This window comes from Budorcas taxicolor, chromosome 2, assembly GCF_023091745.1.
Source record: "Budorcas taxicolor isolate Tak-1 chromosome 2, Takin1.1, whole genome shotgun sequence".
In the NCBI taxonomy this organism is placed as follows: Eukaryota; Metazoa; Chordata; class Mammalia; order Artiodactyla; family Bovidae; genus Budorcas; species Budorcas taxicolor.
This window is the reverse complement of record NC_068911.1, coordinates 136,048,802-136,070,935: the sequence shown is the minus strand read 5'-3', so window position 1 is coordinate 136,070,935 and position 22,134 is coordinate 136,048,802. Positions and strand designations below refer to the sequence as shown.

The window sequence follows — 22,134 nt, the reverse complement described above, 5'->3', positions numbered from 1 at the left end:
AAAGGAAAACCAATATGGCAAAAGAAATGATCAAAGAACTTTCATGAATAATCCTAAATAATGGATAGCTGCTATAATGGGGCATAAAATTAGGCTCTTAGTTTAGATTCCTAGAGAAGGCAAAACAGAAATCAGTTACAAGGAAATGCATAGCCCTTCATTAGGAAAGTGACCATTTGCCCAGCACTAAACTCTTAAAGGAACTAGTTGAAGGAAATGTGAGAAAAATGTTCTTTGTTGTTTCTTATGTTAATTCTCATTAAACTTGACGGCATATTTTAAAACATAATTCTTAATAGCATATTTCTACATTTAGAAAGCCAAAACAGTTTGGTTATACATTTCTAGTTGTCTACTCTAAAAGGTTGCCTACATCTTAGGAAACTACAGCAGGGTTTAGAAAATACCTCAGATATCTAATATCTACTGGTCTTTAACCATTCTACCAGACAACCCTTAACAACAACTCTTGACACCAACCATTCCTATATACATGTCATCTCATCTTTGACCTGACTAAACTTCTATTTCTTTGCTTCAATTCCTTTTCTCTAAATTACCCCAACATAGTATTTTTGACTCAAATGTGAAAAAAATGTGACCTCAAAATATCTTAATAACTTTGATTCCCTCCATAAACAAAATAATGTTTTAATAAAGCACAATGATTATAAAATTTAAATCCACACACTTGAAAAACATTAATTTGTAGAGCAAGAACTTATAAACTAAATCCTACATCACAAGACTAGCCTATTGTCTGTTTCTATATGGTGCACAAGCTAAGAATGTTTTTTACATTTTTAAACAGTTGCTTAAAAAATACAACACAAACAAAAAAAAAATACAACTCAAAAAATAATATGAGTCTGAAACCCTCTATGGCCCACAAAGTCAAAAATACTATCTTGCTCTTTACAAAAAAGTTTGCCAATCCTTGTTTACACCATTTATTGAATATTTGTTTTAGAAAACATTTCCTCTTATACTATGGAATAATAGAAAAATAGAATAATATTCCATTCTAATAAGCATCAAATAGCTTTGACATTCAGTTGACTTTTAAAACAAAGGACTCTACCTGTACAGTAAATGTAACCGAAAAAAATTTTAATCCTTAAGGCAAGTGCTTTTAAAATCTATTTAAGTTTTAAAAATTTACTCGTTTATTTGCTATAGCTTTCATCAGCCCATTTCTCCTACTCAACTCCTCATCCAACTACTTGAATATATTCTGTATAAACTTAACAGCCATTGCAGAGTTGCAGATCCCTTGCTTTTCCAAGTACTGTCCTCTATAGATACTCGACTCCAAATGAAAGTGGGTCAACTTACTCTTGAAAGCTGTGACTCAAGCCCATTATTTCTAGTCTACCAGTCTCTGTCCATTCATCTCTCCCATTTTTAATTTATTCCATTAGACTAGCTTTAAAAGATATTATTAGATCTATTAATTAAATCATATAGATTTATGTGATACTCAAAATGAAAAAGTTCTTATTAGCTAAATGCATATTCTTACAGTTTATTAATAACTTAATCACTTTCCTCCTTAAGGCTGCCATACTTTTCTACCAAAGAATTACAGAATTCCAATCAGAATATAATTACTTCTGTTGTCATATTCTTGTCATCATTTATCCACACAATCTTGCCTATTTTCTCTTGCAAACTAATAAAAAATTGTCCCTCCTTTTTAGGAACTCTAATATATTAATTTCTCTTTGGCATTTGCACTTTTATTCTTAATTTCTTTTCTGGGTTCTTTGCCCCAATTTCAAATATGCAGAAATGTGAAGACTCTGATGTATAAATCCCAAAATTCTGCATTAGATTAGCAATTTGTCAACATCCCTTCTTCTACAGGAAACCAAATTCATATATTTCATCATTTAAAATGACACTATTTCCTCCAAGAGGTCCTTTCAGAATAAAAATTTACCTCTCTCACTAAAACTAACTGATACTTTTTTTCTTTAAGTCTAAGATGCATAGCAATACAACAAGCAATGAATTATATGCTGTCTACAGAAGTTTATATGGAATGTGAAAAAACCTTTAGAATGGCAAATTCAGATTTAAGATTACATACTATTAAATAACAAGAAAAACCTCTGAATGGTCTGACGGATTTAACAGAAATATAAGGTAGACTCTACATAAGTGATTTGATTACGTAGAATACATTCAATTTAATTACATAATTACACATCAGACTTTGAAAATCTGATGGCCTGGTCAATTTCAGAAGAGTTCTGAATTCTTCATATAAAAAAAGATAATATGCACATTTTAAAACTCATTCTATTCCAGAAGAGTTCTAATCATTTAGTTCTAAAGAGTATTGAACACCACTAAGTTATGCAAATGACAAAGTGCTAAAATAGAAATGCTACAAATATCTCAAAAAGAAGATGAAAATCTTTTTAGTATTTTTAAAAACATATTTTGAAATTATAAATTGTTTTTTACCACAGTAATATTTTAAATGGCCCCTAAATATAGGAATGGGTATGAAAACTATGATATAGATATGCAACATTATCGAGCCATTGAAAATGTTTATGATGAGCTTGTAACACCAAGGAAAGATGTTCATTGTAAGCTAAAAGAGCAGAATTCAAAATTCCATACATATGATAATTCCACTTAAATTTTAAATAAAAATTATTTAGAAGAAAACAAATATTGGACAAAATATACCAAAATATTAACAGGAAAAGTTTGAGTAGTGGGTAAAGGGTTTGTTTTTCTACTTTTTCTTTTCTATCTATTCATGACATTTATAATGGAAAAAGTATTACATTTATTTTTTCTAAGTTCTATAAAAAGATAATTTTATAAGGTCACTTATATTAATCTTTACATTACTGAGGTAATAGAAAAAAGCACTTAAAGAACTCATCAAGCTACCACACTTAAAGCGTAAAATTCAGTAAAAATTGGAAGAAACCAGGCAAAATTTCACTCTCAAGGCTGATTTTATTATTTTAACTTGACATCTGAGTTTTAATGAAACCATTAAGGTTTTCTTCTCTATCAAAATCACAGAGAAGATAATCATGGGACAAAAAAGATGGAAACAAAAAAACAATCTAATATTGAGTTTGTATCTTGCAAATCATACATGAGAGTAAACTCACACAATAAAGGCTGCCAGCACTACAGACTGCATGTGCTTATTACGTATTCCTCAGGGACAAAATAGGAAAACAGTGTGGTCTCACTTGTGAAATATGATTGATTGAAGACTCCATCCTTCGTAGTTGGGATGCCTGGATATCCAGCATCTGCAGGACATTGTTGGCCAAGGTATTGATCAGATAGGCAACACTTGCTAAGGACTGGGTGGTGTAGGCTTTGGTTTCTTCTAGGGCTCGCTGCTTATCTGCTGACTAGAAAAACAAACAAACAATCGTTACTTCAAAGATAACCCATTCTATCAATCCAATCTTCAAAAATACTCACCCAAACCATTATGTGGCTGAATCTACATGCACTAATTTAAAATGCTTTGAAAACCAATTATCAGTATTCATGTTAACCCAACAACTAAATTATTGACTTGAGTTCACTGATGTTTTCATGTTGAAGAGATACATCTTTGCATAGATGCAAATAAAATCCTGAAGCCGTTGTTTACAAAATGAGGTCTGATGGGTATTTTGAAAAATGGCAGCAAGCACACAGCCTCTCAGGGTTGCTGCTTGGAAAGGTAGCACCGATTTGAATGCAGAAATTCTGGTGCACATTCTTCTATGCTCCTGAGTTCTTCCTTTCCTTTCATTCTGACATATACTATGTGACGATAATGTCCCAATTAAAGTAATAACAACAACAAAATAAGAATGATAATGATAAAATGATAAAGTATATAAAACAGTAATAATTGTGATAATGATATAATAAAAATAGTAAAAGGATCCTTTCTTCCCAAGCATCTTAAGTGTTATAACACTATGGAACACAAATAGCGACTTATCATAAATCCTACTTGATAAACAGAACTACACAGTAAAAAAAGTGGTGAACTGATTATTTCCAAGATCACAAAGCAAAGCAACAGTAAGGTTACATATTCTATGCTGCAGCTGCCAAACACCATTTTCCTGCCCTAGTCTTTGTATACAAAGACTCTATGGTTCAGTAGAAAGGACATAAGCCTCTGAATCAAAATCCTTTTACCTTAATGTCAGTTCTACTACTACAGTATGTCATATTCTAACCAGTTGTGAAGATAATGACTATAAAACCACCTTCCAAAACTATACATCATTTTATCTAACAATTGTCATTCCATCTTTGACTAGTCATCAACTGTTCAAAATCCACTACGTTCCACTCTGCCTTCTGCCACACAGTATAGGACTCAGAATCAGTAAACCTAGACACAATTTCTTCCAGAGGAAGCAAAATTCTTTTGAAGCAGCAGTAGTTAAAATAAATGAAATAATATTGCTTTAACTTAAAAGGCATTAAGAATCACTGTATTGATTTTTTTTCTAATCTTTAGTAATCTCAGTTTTATTAACACATAAATTAACAAGAGTTGAAACCAAATCTGGTTAGAGATAAATACTCGTTTAAAAACATCATACAGATTTCCAGATTGTTGTTGATGTTCAGTCACTACGTTGTGTCCAACTCTTGGGGACTGCAGCATGCCAGCCTTCCCTCCCCTTCACTATCTCCTGTAGTTTGCTCAAATTCACGTCCACTGAGTTGGTGATGCAATCCTAAATATCTCATCCTCTGTCGTCCCCTTCTTTTGCGTTCAACCTTTCCCAGGGTCTTTTCCAATGAGTCAGCCCTTCGCATCAGGTGGCCAAAGTATTGGAACTTTAGCACTAGTCCTTCCAATAAATATTCAGGGTTGATTTCCTTTAGGATTTATGGGTGTGATCTCCTTGTAGTCTGAGGGACTCTCAAAAGTCTTCTCCAGTACCACAACTCAAAAGCATCAAAAAATTTCCAGATAATGGTTGCATATATAAGGAGTTTGTAAGTCACTGGTCCATCCTAACAAGTAAAAATCTGAACACACTTAAAAATCAACAACTTTTGACTTCACAGTAGAAAATAGCTAAGCCAGTAACACTTTTCAGATATTACACTAAATTAGGAGTATTTATTACAGAGAATAACCAGAAATTTAAAAATTGTTTTAATTTGTTAGTAGACTTCAAATGATCGAGGGGAGGGATGGATATCTGGACAGATACTTTCCAGGCAACCTTTTTTATATAGATAGCTTTTGAGGTTTTTTTGAAAAGCAAATAGTATTAATGTAATTCAACCCTCAAATCACTTCATGCTATGCCTTTATTCCTAGCATGTATGCAAAAATCATGTGGCTAACTGCTGAATCTAAGATATGAGAGGCCTTTCCATATTAGATGGGTTTCATGTATGTCTGCTTTTCTATGGAAGATTTCTTTTCCATGGAAGTTTCCTTGTTGCTTTTAATACTTTTTTCTTCATCTTTAATTTTGTCACTTTGATTAATGTGTGTCTCAACATGTTCCTCCTTGAGTTTATCCTGTTTGGGATTCTCTGTGCTTCCTGGACTTGAGTGCTTCCTTTCTCATGTTAGGGAAGTTTTTAGCTATAGTATCTTCAAATATTTTCTCAGGATCTTTTTCTTCTCCTTCTGGAACCCCTATAATGCAGATGTTGTTGCATTATAACATTTATAAATCCCAGAGGCCTCTGAGATTGTCCTCATTTAATTCTTTTTTCTTCATTCTGTTCTGTGGCAGTGATTTCCATCACTTTTGTCTTCCAGCTCACTTACTCAATTATTCTGCCTCAGTTATTCTGCTACTGATTCCTTCTAATGTATTTTTCACACTTCCTCAGTATCTCAGTGGTAAAGAATTTGCCTGCAATGCAGGAAGATCCCCTGGAGAAGGAAATGGTAACCCACTCCAGTATTCTTGCTGGGAAATTCCACGGAAGAGGAGCCTGGCAGGCTACATACAGTCTATGGTGGGGTGTGCGGGTGGGGGGGGGGGGAGGGCGGTCACAAAGAGTTGAACATCACTTAGGAAGTAAACAACAACAAATTTTATAAGAGCTGACATTCTAAGTTTGAGAATTTGTGCTTCCTTCAGCAGCACATATACTAAGCTTGAGATTTTTTTCCTATAAAGTTAAGTGTTCAATAAAAACTGTAATAAATTCAAATAGAATCTATTTCAATAAAAGTGATATAAAAGTTGCTACTTTAACCTAGAAGCCCTATAAAAGACATCTTAGTTTACATAAAAGCACTGTAACCGAGGTTATTTTGTTATTTAAAAAAAAATTCTCATAAGTAAACATCTGGGACAGTATTCTTATCTTTCGCTACAAGCAAATTTCATTCCTTCCTTAGCTATCACTTCCAAGCACAGAATTTTTAAATCTACTTACATCTTACCTTCCATCTCTCCCAAACTTGTATTTCTATTTACATGGCACCTCACCTCATATAATGCGCCATATTAGTGTATCTGTAACGCATCACCTTCCCTCAAACTACTACTTCCTACTTCTCGTAACAGCATCGTTACTCCATCACCCCACGCCAGAGTTTCCACGTCTCTGCATCCTACACCCTAACAGTTGTCATGATACTTACTTTCTATCTGTGCCCTACATCCTTTCCTTTCTTTCAATTGTTCCTGCCTACATTCTACTTTAGGCCCTCATTATTTCTTGCCAGGACTGCTATACCTGTTTCCAGGTATCTTAAACATGGTCCTGCAGGTTCATCTTTCTAAATCAGTTCTGAAGCCCCCAGAGCTTCATCTTAACTACTTAAATAAAAGCTCCTTTACTTTTCCTTTACAGTCATCCTTAATATGGCCTAGAATTTATCTTCCATTCAACCCTACTAGAACCTTAAGTTACAGTTTAATTAGACTTACGGTTCTCAAAACAGACTTTCGATTCTTGCCTTTGCGCCTCTGCGTATTCTCTTCACCTGTAACCCATCAACTTCACCAACAACTCATTCCCTACCTTATCTTCCCAGGCTGGGAAGATGATTCTTCATTTCTCACTGATAACAAAATGTGGGAATTGTCAGATTTACAGCACGTGCTTTATACTATGTGCGTGTTTGATTGACCCAAACTCCCACACGCCCCCATGTGGGAAGACCTAGAAGGCAGTAGTAGGCCTTACACATCTTCCCATCATATTACATACAGGAGTTACATATTATCTGTTGAAATGTATCCACCAAAATGTTCCAAAGAATCAAAGTTACTTTTATCACCCAAGTGATTTCTTTGATCTCCAAAAGCTCTGGCACCATCCATGGTACTCATGATTGACTAGTAAATTCAAATTTGTTTTTCAATTTGATGTTCTGGGATGGGAACTGAGAAATATGAAGACTAAGAACCTTACACCCTCTAGAGCAGCTCAAGACTGTAGTATTATTATACTAGAGTACTACTATTATTTATTTTTCTTCTTCATTTCCACAAAAAGGACAACAGATTTAGTATATTTAAACATATAGATAATGGGCAGGAAAAGAATGGTAATACTTAAGGTAAATGAATATGGACATGCAGGCAAGGATTCTCCTCTACAGATCCACTGTCTTTCCTTCTCTTCTCCAACAGGAAACCTCTCACTCACTCGAGTCCAGTCTACTACACTATCTGAAAAATATGTAATTATTTTGGTTCTGGGTATAAATTATTACATTAGGTAAAGTACAGGTACTTAGTTCTCATTTAATTGATTATCTTACCTAAAGTATTAAACAATTTCTTCTAGATCTGCCACGATTAATTCATCAGTTCATTTCAATAAATTCTTGTAGACTGAATGTTACAGGACAGACATACCATACACTAGAATATGAAATAGAGACTCATTCTCTGAACTCTAGAAAGTTTCAGTCCAATACAGAGAAAGGCATATAAATAGAAAATGTTAATGCAGAATGGTCAAGAATATCAATGGTATCCAAGTAGGAACACTTAGATGACCATCCAAGTAGCGTCTCAAAGAACAGAGTCAATTCTGCCAAGCAGGAGTGAGAGAAATTACTCCAGGTAGAGCAAACAGCCTAAATAAAGGCACAGAGGCAAGAAAAAGATTCTTGAATACAGAAAACAAGTAAGTTTGGTATTATTAACATATGATTAGTTCACTGTCCCTATTTTAAGACTGAGACACGTGCTGAAATTTAAGGTTAGTATAGTAATGAACTGTTAGTATAGTAATGAAGTTTTATCTCTCACAAAATTACTAAGAAATTACAATATCACACATATAATTAACTCCCAGTAAAGTTATGGCAAAGAAATAGAGGAAAACAACAGAATGGGAAAGACTAGAGATCTCTTCAAGAAAATCAGAGATACCGAGGGAACATTTCATGCAAAGATGGGCTCAGTAAAGGACAGAAATGGTCTGGACCTAACAGAAGCAGAAGATATTAAGAAGAGGTGGCAAGAATACACAGAAGAACTGTACAAAAAAGATCTTCACGACCCAGATAATCACAATGGTGTGAGCACTCACCTAGAGCCAGACATCTTGGAATGTGAAGTCAAGTGGGCCTTAGAAAGCATCACTACGAACAAAGCTAGTGGAGGTGATGGAATTCCAGTGGACCTATTTCAAATCCTGAAAGATGATGCTGTGAAAGTGCTGCACTCAATATGCCAGCAATAGAAAACTCAGCAGTGGCCACAGGACTGGAAAAGGTCAGTTTTCATTCCAATTCCAAAGAAAGGCAATGCCAAAGAATGCTCAAAGTACCGCACAATTGCACTCATCTCACACGCTAGTAAAGTAATGCTCAAAATTCTCCAAGCCAGGCTTCAGCAATACGTGAACCGTGAACTCCCTGATGTTCAAGCTGGTTTTAGAAAAGGCAGAGGAATCAGAGATCAAACTGCCAAGATCCGCTGGATCATCGAAAAAGCAAGAGAGTTCCAGAAAAACATCTATTTCTGCTTTATTGACTATGCCAAAGCCTTTGACTGTGTGGATCACAACAAACTGTGGAAAATTCTGAAAGAGATGGGAATACTAGACCACCTGACCTGCCTCTTGAGAAACTTATATGCAGGTCAGGAAGCAACGGTTAGAACTGGACACAGAACAACAGACTGGTTCCAAACAGGAAAAGAAGTACATCAAGGCTGTATATTGTCACCCTGCTTATTTAACTTCTATGCAGAGTACATCATGAGAAACGCTGGGCTGGAAGAAGCACAAGCTGGAATCAAGATTGCCAGGAGAAATATCAATAAGCTCAGATATGCAGATGACACCACCCTTATGGCAGAAAGTGAAGAGACACTAAAAAGCCTCTTGATGAAAGTGAAAGAGGAGAGTGAAAAAGTTGGCTTAAAGCTCAACATTCAGAAAACGAAGATCACGGCATCCGGTCCCATCACTTCATGGGAAATAGATGGGGAAACAGTGGAAACAGTGTCAGACTTTATTTTTCTGGGCTCCAAAATCACTGCAGATGGTGACTGCAGCCATGAAATTAAAAGACACTTGCTCCTTGGAAGGAAAGTTATGACCAACCTAGATAGCATATTCAAAAGCAGAGACATTACTTTGCTGACTAAGGTCCGTCTAGTCAAGGCTATGGTTTTTCCAGTAGTCATGTATGGATATGAGAGTTGGACTGTGAAGAAAGCTGAGTGCTGAAGAATTGATTCTTTTGAACTGTGGTGTTGGAGAAGACTCTTGAGAGTCCCTTGGACTTCAAGGAGATCCAACCAGTCCATTCTGAAGGAGATCAGCCCTGGCATTTCTTTGGAAGGAATGATGCTAAAGCTGAAACTCCAGTACTTTGGCCACCTCATGCAGAGTTGACTCATTGGAAAAGACTCTGATGCTGGGAGGGATTGGGGGCAGGAGGGGGAGGGATTGGGGGCAGGAGGAGAAGGGGACGACAGAGGATGAGATGGCTGGATGGCATCACTGACTCGATGGACATGAGTCTGGGTGAACTCCGGGAGTTGGTGATGGACAGGGAGGCCTGGCGTGTTGCAATTCATGGGGTCGCAAAGAGTCGGACATGACTGAGTGACTGAACTGAACGGAAAGTTATGGCAGAGTCATACCACCTGATTCAATAATGGTCTGAGGAGAGGGGAATATTCTTAGACTACCTATTTACTGAGCTTTCAGTTCTGCACTCCAAGAAATCATGTAACTAAACCAAACTGGAAAGAAATGCTCCACTACTCAATCTGACTGAAACTAAAGAAGCAGCTTCTAAAATATATGCCAATCATTACATATACGTGGAAAACGTTTGCCAAAAAACCAGACAGAATACTACAAATGTACTCTTATGTCTTAAGAATTGTTCAAATATTAATTTCTATGATACCTAAGGAAGAATGGGTATTTTCCTTGAACCCTTTTGCCTCTTCCACCTTTCCTTTCTCATTAAATCATTTATCTCTGCATTTGCTTCCAGACTCTTAAAGTCTATAAAAAAGCATGGCATTCAACTTAGCATGAGTTATACAAGTCATGGTGAAAAAGAGCAGAGCATCATTAGATAAACATGCACAATTCACCAAGGAAAGAACACAAGACAAACACAAACATGGAAAAACACTCACCCACACAAGTGATGGGGGAAAAATGAGACAGTAAAGCACCACTGTTACCAAGGAATTAACAAGAACATATCTGCATTGCCTTAAATTTGCTTTGTGGTTATTTTGCTTTGGTGATGAAGAAAGAAAAGCACATGCCAAGAATGCCAAATACTCTTATGAAAGGAAAAGAAAAAACTACTGCACTTGCCAGCAGACTGCAGAAATCAAGAGAAGGGCCTGTTTCAAGAGGAAGACAGAGCCGCACTACTGAGCAGACAGGAGAGGCGAGGTGAGGAAAGCACCCGGTAAATGGCTGTGGCAACGTGGGGCTGCTTGGCGAGTGTTTAAGAAGCATTTTAGCTGTGGCAACACGGAGCTGCTTGGCGAGTGTTTAAGAAGCATTTTCAGCTGTGGCGCTGTGGAACTGCTTGGCGAGTTTTTAAGAAGCATTTTTAGCTGGGTAGTAGCATGGAAATCAGATAAGAATTAACTTTAAGAATTGAAGAAAGCATATATAGATAGCTCTTTGTTATGTTGGCCATATAACAAATTAAAGAAATGGAACCAGAGCTTGAAGAAAATACAGTGGTAAAGAAAGGTTTTAGCTGGGAGATACCGGGTTTACATACAGAGATAAATTATCTAATGAGAAAGGAAAAGTGGAAGAGGCAAAAAGTGTTCAAGGGAAAAAACAATATTTCAGCAGGGGAGAGTTCAACTGGAATGACTAGAGGAGAACAGTTCTTTTGGAAACTGCCCTTTTTGGAAAAAAGGAAAAGGAGAAAGTTGCTGCAGCTGTGTAAAAGTTCATAGATTTTAAGGTGGAAAGACGAAGATTTAGCCTAGTTTTAATCTCTGAAGTATGAGGCATGGCAATATATAAAACTGAAGAGACAAAGAGACAGATGAAGATATGACACTCAGAAAGTGAAAGATGAAGATTTTCACTCAGAAAGTGAAAAACACGGAGGATTAACTGAGATCCTATATGCCAAGAATTTAGCACAGAACCTGGCATAACAGAAGAGCTCAATAAATGATGGCCCTTTTAACTTATCTGATCTCTAGATGGAGGAAACCTTTTACATATACAGCCATGGTCAGAAAAGACAACTATGATCTTTCAAACTGCAACACCATAAAACTTTTAAAATAATATAATAAAGCTTCAAAATATAAACAAGCAAATAAAAACCCAGCACCCAACAGGGTAAAAAACATTTAAACTTAAAAACATAAATTTAAGACAGAAAATTTAAAACCAACTCTGTAAATGATAGTTATACTGAAAAGATAAGCCATAAAGTGAGTTATAATATTTACAAAACGTATTTGATAAAGAACTGGTAACCAAAATACACAAGGAACTCTTAAAACTCAACAATAAGCAAAGTTTTGTAATGGGCAAAAGAACTGGAGTTACCTCACCAAAGAAGATAGAATGTAAATAACCATATGAAAAGATTTAACGTTATATGTCATGAGCGAATTGCAAATGAAAAACAAGACACCACCACACACCTACTGTGTTCAGTTGCTCAGTCGTGTCCGACTCTACGTGACCCCATGGACTACAGCACATCAGGGTCCTTTGTGTATGGAATTTTCCAGGCAAGAATTCTGGAATGGGTTGCCATTTCCTTCTCCAGGGGATCGTCCCAATCCAAGGATCGAACCTGCGTCTCTTGCAGTGGGACAAATACTCACTCATTGCTAGTGGGAATGCAGAACAGCCACTTTGGAAGACAGTTTGGAAGTTTCTTACAAAATTAAATTTACTCTTACCATATGATGCAGTAACCATGCTCATTATTATTTACTAACACGAGCTGAAAATTTTTGTACAAATTTTATACAAGGATGGAGGTTTCCCTGGTGGCTCAGACAGTAAAGAATCTGTCTGCAATGTAGGAGACCCAGGTCTGATCACTGGGTGAGGAAGATCCTCTTACCATAGGATTCAACACTTGGTATTTTCCCAAAGGAGTTGGAAAATATGGCCACTCAAAAACCTATACACAGATGCTTATAGCAGCTTTATTCATTATTGCCAAAGCTTAAAAGCAACCAAGATGAATGGACAAATAAACTGTGATACAAATAACTGAACACTACCTAGCACTAAAATGCAAATGAGGTATCAAGCCATGAAAAGACAGAGGAAACATAAATGCGTATTACTGAGTGAGAGAAACCAATCTAAAAATGCTACATGCTGTATGAGTCTAACTATACGGCCTTCTAGAAAGGACAGTTAAAAAGATCAGTGGTTGCCAGGAGTGTGTGGAAAGGGAAGAAGGGATCAATAGGTGTACCTCTGGAGATCCTTAGGGTAGTGAAACTATTCTGTATAGTACTGTAATGGTGGGTACGTGTCACTTTACAGCTATCAAAACTCACAAAACGCGCAACACCAAAAGTAAGCGCTAATGTAAATGACGGACTTTATTTAGTAATTAAAATATTGGTTCAGCTGTAATAATGTACCACACTAATGCAAAATGTTAATAAGAGGGGCAAGTGGGGGCGGACTTTAGGGAGATATGAGAACTCTCTAAAACCGGTCTAAAACAAAAACCCTATAACCAAGATTCTTATACGACAGCTCGGACCAGCTACATTCTGCTCTACTTATTAAGCCCATAGGGGGAAGAAAAGCAGTATTTCTGCCCCTCCAAACTCTAGAAGTACTAGATCCTCCCAATACAGCCTCTGCCTCCTCCTCCTCCACACTTCAGTGGGATTTAATCTTCAGACTTTCCACAAGGAAAGTCAGGCAACAATTTTCATGCCTACTCCCATATCATGTCCAGTTCAGACTAGAGTCATCACTGCCCATTTCTCTCTGGTGCACAGCTCAAGCATTTCTACAGATTAGCAAGATTCAAACTGGACATGAGATCTCAATCCTCCTTTTCAATAAACAACCTCTATGACTGATTTTCATACCCTCTCCTGATTTACCTGAAGATGAGGGAGAAGCACAGCACCTCTACAAACCCTCTGATAAGAAATCTTCACTCATTTACATACACATATGTATGTAATACACATTCATGTACAAACACATATGAAAATGAATGGATACATATCCATATGTATGTACATTTATGGATATACAGAGAATAAAGGGATAAAAAGAGTCTCATCTCTCAGAAGGTCCCATAAAAGCAACCTAACATTCTTTTTTAAAATATGGAGGTAACTATTAAATATTTTCCTCACCTTTGGAGCCTGAACTATAACATGAAGACAATAAAAAGTCTCATTACCCTGCTACATAAATAATTAGAAACCACGTAAATGTCCAACAGAGAAAGAGAGTCGGACATGACTGAAGCGACTTAGCAGCAGCAGCAGCACTATATCATATTAAAAACTGCTTATAAACAATATTTATGTTGGAAAGAAGAAATGGAAAACTAATTAAAATTCGAAATAATATACTCACAACAACAGGAATTTGATTATAATGCAACTATCTCCAGACAGCTGCAACATGGTCTTGAATTGTATAAACTGTAAAAAATTAAAACTTTTAATTTTTAAACTTCATAGCACTCATTGGTCAGGTTTTACTGTATCTCAACTGTGTAAAGTGGTATTATATAGTTTCACAGTATGTATATGTATATAAAACTATGTATTATTAATAGACATTAAAAGGAAATATGTATTATATATTAGTTATTAGGAAATAAATGCTTTACTGGTAATGAGACTATAGATAATTTTGTTCTTTTTACTTCTCCACTTCCTGTTATATATTCCTCTTACAACTAAAAGTATTTTTTCAGTAATCATCTTCTATGCTTACATGAAAACAAGACCAACACTGTCACATCCTGGATCATGCCACATTACCTTTATCTTCATATGTATCTTTTAGTACAAAGTTAAGTCTTTGCCACAATTATGCAACTGAAGTAGCTGAGCTACTGTCACCATAACTGAGGTCACGGGAACTATGTCATTCAGGGCCCAGCATACAAATAAACTAGAAACATATTACCATGTTGATCAACTGCAGAGCTCTTTTCTTTCCAAACTGCTCTGATGAAAGTAGAACACATTAGAAACATTTGCTCTAACCAACAAAAAGTTATTGTGAATTACATCTTCTAAAAATTCATGAAGGACCACAAAGGAAGCAATAATTTTTCACTGGCCTCCTCAGTAATATAGCAGAATCACTCAAATTCTGATTCATGTGGGGAATTCAGTTTGTGGCAGTTGACGCCCATTCTCCTTCCACCTTACCCAAGCCACAGGTATGAACACATGACCCCAGCATTCCTAAAGTTCACCAGTCCTTTAGACACTGACTGACCTAGGGGGCACTGATTCAAGTTAAGCCAGTAAGATTCTCTGGAACTTTTCTAACAGATTGGAAAACATTATTTAGCAAAGGTTGCTGTGGTGGCCACAAAGACACATGTTCTGACTTCCTTTCAAGAGATGATGCTGTAGGGAGCCCAGCTGACTGACAGTCACCAGCTGTACCTTTAGAGACGGTGCTCATGCTGAGCCACACTTCGCCTAAGAAACGTACTATTGCTGAATAAGAAAGTATAGATCATACTTGAAAGTATTTACCCTGATTTTGATCCTTGCTGGTATTTTGTATACGATATCACAAGAGCCAAGAGAGACAATCCCTTTGTTGGATCAACATTTTCAACTCAGAAGTAACCTGATCTTGGAGGCATGTCTTTAAATAGTGGTACAGGCTCTGGTTTTTCAAGAGAGCTTCCTTTTCTGCTTGCTGGGCTCATCATCTGGTGCTTCTTACCTAGGGCCTATCCTGACCCCAATTCTATGATCCCTAGGCAAACTCCCTTTTTACTCTGAATCAGATCATCCCTAGTACTGAAAGTCTTTATACCTCTCTGCTGAACTGCTACTTTGGCCTGTTCATACCTCTCTATTATACCATCTCTGTCCTCCGTCGGCTGCGGTGTTTTAATTTTTCTCACTTTATATTTACAGCTCAACTCTCCTAACCTAAAAACCACTAAATTTGTTTCCCCTCATTATATCCCATTTTCCCTTTCCACTCTTTCAAATCTCGGTGAAAAAATTTTCTCAACCCAAAACCGCGCCATGTGTTTAAAGCATTCTTTCAGATCAGTCGCTCAGTCGTGTCCGACTCCACGGACTGCAGCACGCCAAGCTTCCCTGTCCATCACCAACTTCCAGAGCTTGCTCAAACTCATGTCCATCGAGTTGGTGATGCCACCCAACCATCTCATCCAGTGTCGTCCCTTTCTCCTCCTGCCTTCAATCTTTCCCAGCATCAGGGTTCTTTCCAATGAGTCAGTTCTTCACATCAGGTGGCCAAAGTATTGGAGCTTCAGCGTTAGTCCTTCCAATGAATACTCAGGACTGATTTTCTTTAGGATGGATTGGTTGGGTCTCCTTGCAGTCCAAGGGACTCTCAAGAGTCTTCTCCAACACCACAGTTCAAAAGCATCAATTCTTCGGTGCTCAGCTTTCTTTATAGTCCAACTCTCACATCCATACATGACTACTGGAGAAACAACAGCTTTGACTAGACAGACCTTTGTCAGCAAAGCAATGTCTCTGTTTTTAAATACACTGTCTAGATTGGTCATAGCTTTTCTTCCAAGGAGCAAGCGTCTTAATTTCATGGCTGCAATCACCATCTGCAGTGATTTGGGGGCCCAAAAAAATAGTCAGCCACTGTTTCCCCATCTATTTCCCATGAAGTGATGGGAACAGATGCCATGATCTTAATTTTCTGAATGCTGAGTTTTAAGCCAACTTTTTCACTCTCTTCTTTCACTTTCATCAAGAGACTCTTTAGTTCTTCTTTGCCTTCTGCCAAGAGGGTGGTGTCATCTGCGTATCTGAGGTTATTGATATTTCTCCCAGCAATCTTGATTCCAGCTTCTGCTTCATCCAGCCCAGAATTTCACATGATGTACTCTGCATTTAAGTAAGAAGGGTGACAATATACAGCCTTGACGTACTCCTTTACCGATTTGGATCCAGAATGTTGTTTATGTCCAGTTCTAACTGCTGCTTCTTGACCTGCATACAGATTTCTCAGGAGGCAGGCCAGGTGGTCTGGTAGTCCCATCTCTTCAAGAATTTTCCAGTTTGTTGTAATGCACACACTCAAAGGCTTTGGTGTAGTCAACAAAGCAGATGTTTTTTTGGAACCCTCCTGCTTTTTCAATGATCCAAAGGATGTTGACAATTTGATCTCTAGTTCCTCTGCCTTTTCTAAATCCAGCTTGAACATCTGGAAATTCATGGTTCACATACTGTTGAAGCCTGGCTTCGAGAATTTGGAGCATTACTTTGCTAGTGTGTGAAATGACTGCAATTATGTGGTAGTTTGAAAATGCTTTGGCATTGCCTTTCTTTGGGACTAGAAAAAAAACTGACCTTTTCCAGTCCTATGGCCACTGCTGAGTTTTCCAAATTTGTTGATATATTGAGTGCAGCACTTTTACAGCATCATCTTTTAGGATTTGAAGTACCTCAACTGGAATTCCATCACCTCCACTAGCTTTGTTCATAGTGATGCTTCCTAAGGCCCACTTGACTTCGCATTCCAGGATGTCTGGCTCTAGGTGAGTGATCACAACATTGTGATTTTCTTGGTCATGAAGATCTTTTTCATATAGTTCTTCTGTGTATTCTTGCCACCTCTTCTTAATATCTTCTGCTTCTGTTAAGTCCATACTGTTTCTGTCCTTTACTGTGCCCATCTTTGCATGAACTATTCCCTTGGTATCTCTAATTTTCTTGGAGAGATCTCTAGTCTTTCCCATTCTATTCTTTTCATCTATTTCTTTGCACTGATCGCTGAGGAAGGCTTTCTTATCTCTCCTTGCTATTCTTTGGAACTCTGCATTCAAATGGGTATATCTTTCCTTTTCTCCTTTGGCTCTAGTTTCTCTTTTCTCAGCTATTTGTAAGACCATCTGAGAAAACCTTTTTGCATATCTTTTTCTTGAAATTGGTCTTGATCACTGCCTCCTGTACAATGTCATGAACCTCCGTCCATAGTTCATCAGGCACTCTATCAGATCTAATCCCTTGAATCTGTCACTCCCACTGTATAATCATAAGGGATTTGATTTAGGTCATACCTGAATGGTCTAGTGGTTTTCCCTACTTTCTTCCATTTGAGTCTGAATTTGGCAATAAGGAGTTCATGATCTGAGCCACAGTCAGCTCCTGGTCTTGTTTTTGCTGACTATATAGAGCTTCTCCATCTTTGGCTGCAAAGAATATAATCAATCGGATTTCGGTGTTGACCATCTGGTGACGTCCATGTGTGTAGAGTCTTCTCTTGTGTTGTTGGAAGAGGGTGTTTGCTATGACCAGTGTATTCGCTTGGCAAAACTCTATTAGCCTTTGCTTTGCTTAATTTTGTATTCCAAGGCCAAATCTGCCTGTTACTCCAGGGTATCTCTTGACTTCCTACTTTTGCATTCCAGTCCCGTATAAGGAAAAGGACATCTCTTTTGGGTGTTAGTTCTAGAAGGTCTTGTAAGTCTTCATAGAACCGTTCAACTTCAGCTTCTTCAGCATTACTGGTCGGGGCATAGCTTAGATTACTGTGATATTGAATGGCTTGCCTTGGAAATGAACAGAGATCATTCTGTCATTTTTGAGATTGCACCCAAGAACTGCATTTCGGACACTCTTGTGGATTATGAGGGCTACTCCATTTCTTCTAAGGGATTCTTGCCCACAGTAGTAGATATAATGATCATCTGAGTTAAATTCGCCCACTCCAGTCCATTTTAGTTCATTGATTCCTAAAATGCGGATGTTCACTCTTGCCATCTGTTTCACCACTTCCAATTTACCTTGATTCACGGACCTAACATTCCAGGTTCCTATGCAGTATTGTTCTTTACAGCAATGGATTTTACTTCCATCACCAGTCACACGCACAGCTGGGCACTGTTTTTGCTTTGGCTCTGTCTCTTCATTCTTTGTGGAGTTATTTCTCCACTCTTCTCCAGTAGCATATTGGGCACCTACCAACCCGGGGACTTCATCTTTCAGTGTCTTATGTTTTTGCCTTTTCATACTATCCTTTACCCTCTTACGAATCATAACCTTTGTCATTCAAGACCTTATACAGCAATACAAATCACTTATCATTTAAAAGTTTTCTTAAAAGCCTAACACAAGATAAAGCAACTGAATACAAACTTATAAGTGCTTTATGTGTAAAAACTGCTTCAATCTGTAAATACCTAACTCTATATGTACCAGTATCAGTACTGTATATGTATATAAAGACAGGATCAGTATATATATATATATAAAAAATATATTCTATATTAAGAATATAAGCTGTATATTGTTCTAACTATAAAGATGAATACTTACAAATAATAATTAATCTTAAGGATTAATTATAATTACAGATGTATCTTACAGATACAGTTGATTCTTTCAGATCAAACAAGGTATGAATTTGGGATCTTTGTAGATTCTATAAATAAGGGAAACTATAGGTGGAATTTCTAAAATTTTTCAGTAGATAGAGATTTAAGAGATCCAAACAAGGAAGATAACTATTCATCGCTACCTATCCCCCGACACACCACTCTTCAACACAGAGAGCCACAAAAAAGAACATGGAGCAACTTAGATCAGAAACACTCCTTGTTGATTTGTAAGTTACTGTATCACAATTATAAATGATACATGTCTGCTGGAAGAACCTTCCTAAGAGGATTTTCTATCTTGAAATGTGATGTGGAGACATTTTTACTGATAAAATTAAGATGTCATTTATAGGAACTCTAGTGAAAATGTAATCAGTGAAAATTCATCTATCTGCCTAGGAATTAGAAGATAAATTCACATGGGATTGAGGGAACTATACAGGCATCCATAAAATACTGATGGTGATCTTTATGAAAAATGTTATTTAACTTGTCATAGATCATATTTTTACTTAAGAAACATTCCTTCCATCTTGATTCAAAAGGGAAAAGAAACTTCTGCTCTCCAGGTCATAGTGAGGGTCTGACCTTCTCAGTCATGTCCACCTCTTTGTGACCCCATGGACTGCAGCAAACCAGGCTTCCCTGTCCTTCACCATCTCCTGGAGTTTGCTCAAACCCATGTCCATTGAGTTGCTAAAGCCATTCAACCATCTTGTCCTCTGTTGTCCCCTTTTCCTCCTGTCTTCAATCTTTCCCAGCATCAGGGTCTTTTCTAGTTAAGTCAGCTCTTCGTATTGGGTGGCCAAAGTATTGGACCTTCAGCTTCAGCATCAGTCCTTCCAATGAATATTCAGGACTGATTTCCTTTAAGATTGACTGGTTTGATCTTCTTGCAGTCCAAGGGACTCTCAAGAGTCTTCTCCAACACCACAGTTCAATTCCAGTAATTCCAATACTTTTGCCCATTCCAGCCACAGTTATTGTCTTCCAGAGAAAGACAAATATATCTCAGATGGATTTTTCCAACTGATTCTAGAATACAGAACTGCCTTTTCCTCTTATCTTAGATATACATGAGGTGTGAAATATATGTAAGACTATCTCACAGTGCATAGCATACGCCTATCTGAAAGGATGAGGCCAGCATGCAGAAAGCAGAAAGAAACAGAAATGAGAGATAGTTTGAGTCCCTGCTTCAGCCACTCCTGTTTTATCACATGGTCTAGTTTGTAACTAATAAATGCACATTTCTGTTATTTATTATTGGGCAGAAGGAGGTGCTGACCGAAGAGGAAGTGACCACCACACTCCAGGTACCAGTGCATGCCTGCTGAGGAGTTCAGAGTTTGAAGATGAGGATGAATGGGGAGACGATAAAAGGGAAGAGGACAGCCTGACAATCACAAGTGTCCTAAATGCAAAGCATCACAAAGACAGCTTCTTCAGGATGCTTTGCTGACTCTGCAAACCTATGCCATGGACTTAAAAACTGAGCAAGCTTATTCAGTAATAAGGAAGTTCCCAACAAACTCAGCTGCAGGTAGCAGAAGGCCTCACAGGCCTGTTATGCTCAGAAAATGACCTCCCACTCCAGCTGGAAATGACAAGTCAGCAAGGCCCCCTGCTGCCTGAAGGGGCATCCAGGAGAACCTCACTGTAAGCTGATAATCACTGATGCTTGAAAAGGAAAACCTGGACCTTCTGCTTTGCTTTTCATATTATAAACTAAGAGGAAAAGTTTAAAAAAAAAAGTTTTTTCAAATTGAGTTTCTGTCATTTGAAGCCAACAAATCTAAAACACTTAAAAGTGTTAAATTTTAATAGCTTAATATATACTGGCCAGGGCATCTTTAAATAGGTAAGTTGGTATGACATCTACCTAGACAACCTATGTATAGGCTAACTGGAAACAACTGAGGCAAATAAACTTGATATTCACCTCTATCCCTAAAGTATCAGTGGAGAGGGGGAAAAAAAGGCCAGTTTAGAAATAAGACAAACGATCACAGATTAATCTTTTTGAGATTCAAAGCAAAGTTATTTGCTCAGATTGTGGTTGGCTGTTTCAAGAAAACCTATCACTAAAGCCAAAGTGAGGTTTCTAGAAAATGATGAGGGTAACAGAAAAGACAGGGTTCTTATTCTAACTCGGCCACTATCTTACCAGGTCATGAATAAGTCATTTACACTCTCAAGGACTCAGTCCTTGTAACTATTTGCAACTACTTGTTACAGCAAGAGTAGATTATTATGTCTCTTTCAGCTATAAAATACCATCATTCTTTTCTGGAATTTGAAAGTAGGTCATTTTAGATTCAACTACGTATGCTTATCTAAAAAGTAACAGAACACAAGTTTTATAATAGTATCTATTTTAGATCAGGAAAAAAATCAGTCTGTTTAGTAAATCTGACATCAAACTTATTTTTTAAAGCAGACAAAAAAGTTTTAAAAACACTTTCCTCGTTACTTAAAGATCCCCTCCTTTACTCAGTTGTCTTTTAAAAAACATTTTAGGTTTGGGAGAAAAGGTTTGCAAATACATGACTGATAAAGGAGTTAATATCCAAAATATACAAACAGCTCATACAACTCAGTATCAAAAGAACAAACTCAATTTTAAAATGAGCAGGAGACCTGAATTGACATTTTTCCAAAGAAGACATACATATGGTCAAACAGACATATGAAAAGATGCTGTACATCATGACTCATCCCAGGAATGCAAATCAAAACCACACCTGTCAGAATGGCTATCAAAAGACAAAACCACAACTCACAAATGTTTATGAGGAGTGGAGAAAAGGAATCTACTTGTACACAATTGGTAGGAAAGTTAATTGGTGCACCCACTGTGGAAAACAGTAAACAGACCTTTTCAAAGAGAATAAAACCACCAAACACATGGGAAATTTTTAGAAATTTAATCCAAGAAGTCCAAATTTGACTATAAAAACACAAAAAGAGAAAACAGAGCAGAAACATCAATTTCCAGAGTTAAAGAATATGAGTCCACTAAATGTACTTATCAAATGCTTAGTACAATTAATGAAAAAAGAGCTTTAACAAAATTCACCATCAGGAGAAGTAAATGATCCTACACA

The 22,134-nt window shown here is 37.1% G+C and overlaps 1 protein-coding gene across 1 annotated transcript in view; it reads right to left on the bottom strand.

Annotated features, from left to right (window-relative positions):
* ABI2 (abl interactor 2) overlaps positions 1 to 22,134 on the bottom strand; it is a 100,568-nt gene that overhangs the window by 44,042 nt on the left and 34,392 nt on the right. Inside the window, exon 2 of the mRNA XM_052635461.1 lies at positions 3,228 to 3,395. Within this exon, the coding sequence (XP_052491421.1) occupies positions 3,228 to 3,395 (168 nt within the window). The remainder of the gene's footprint in view (positions 1 to 3,227; positions 3,396 to 22,134) is intronic.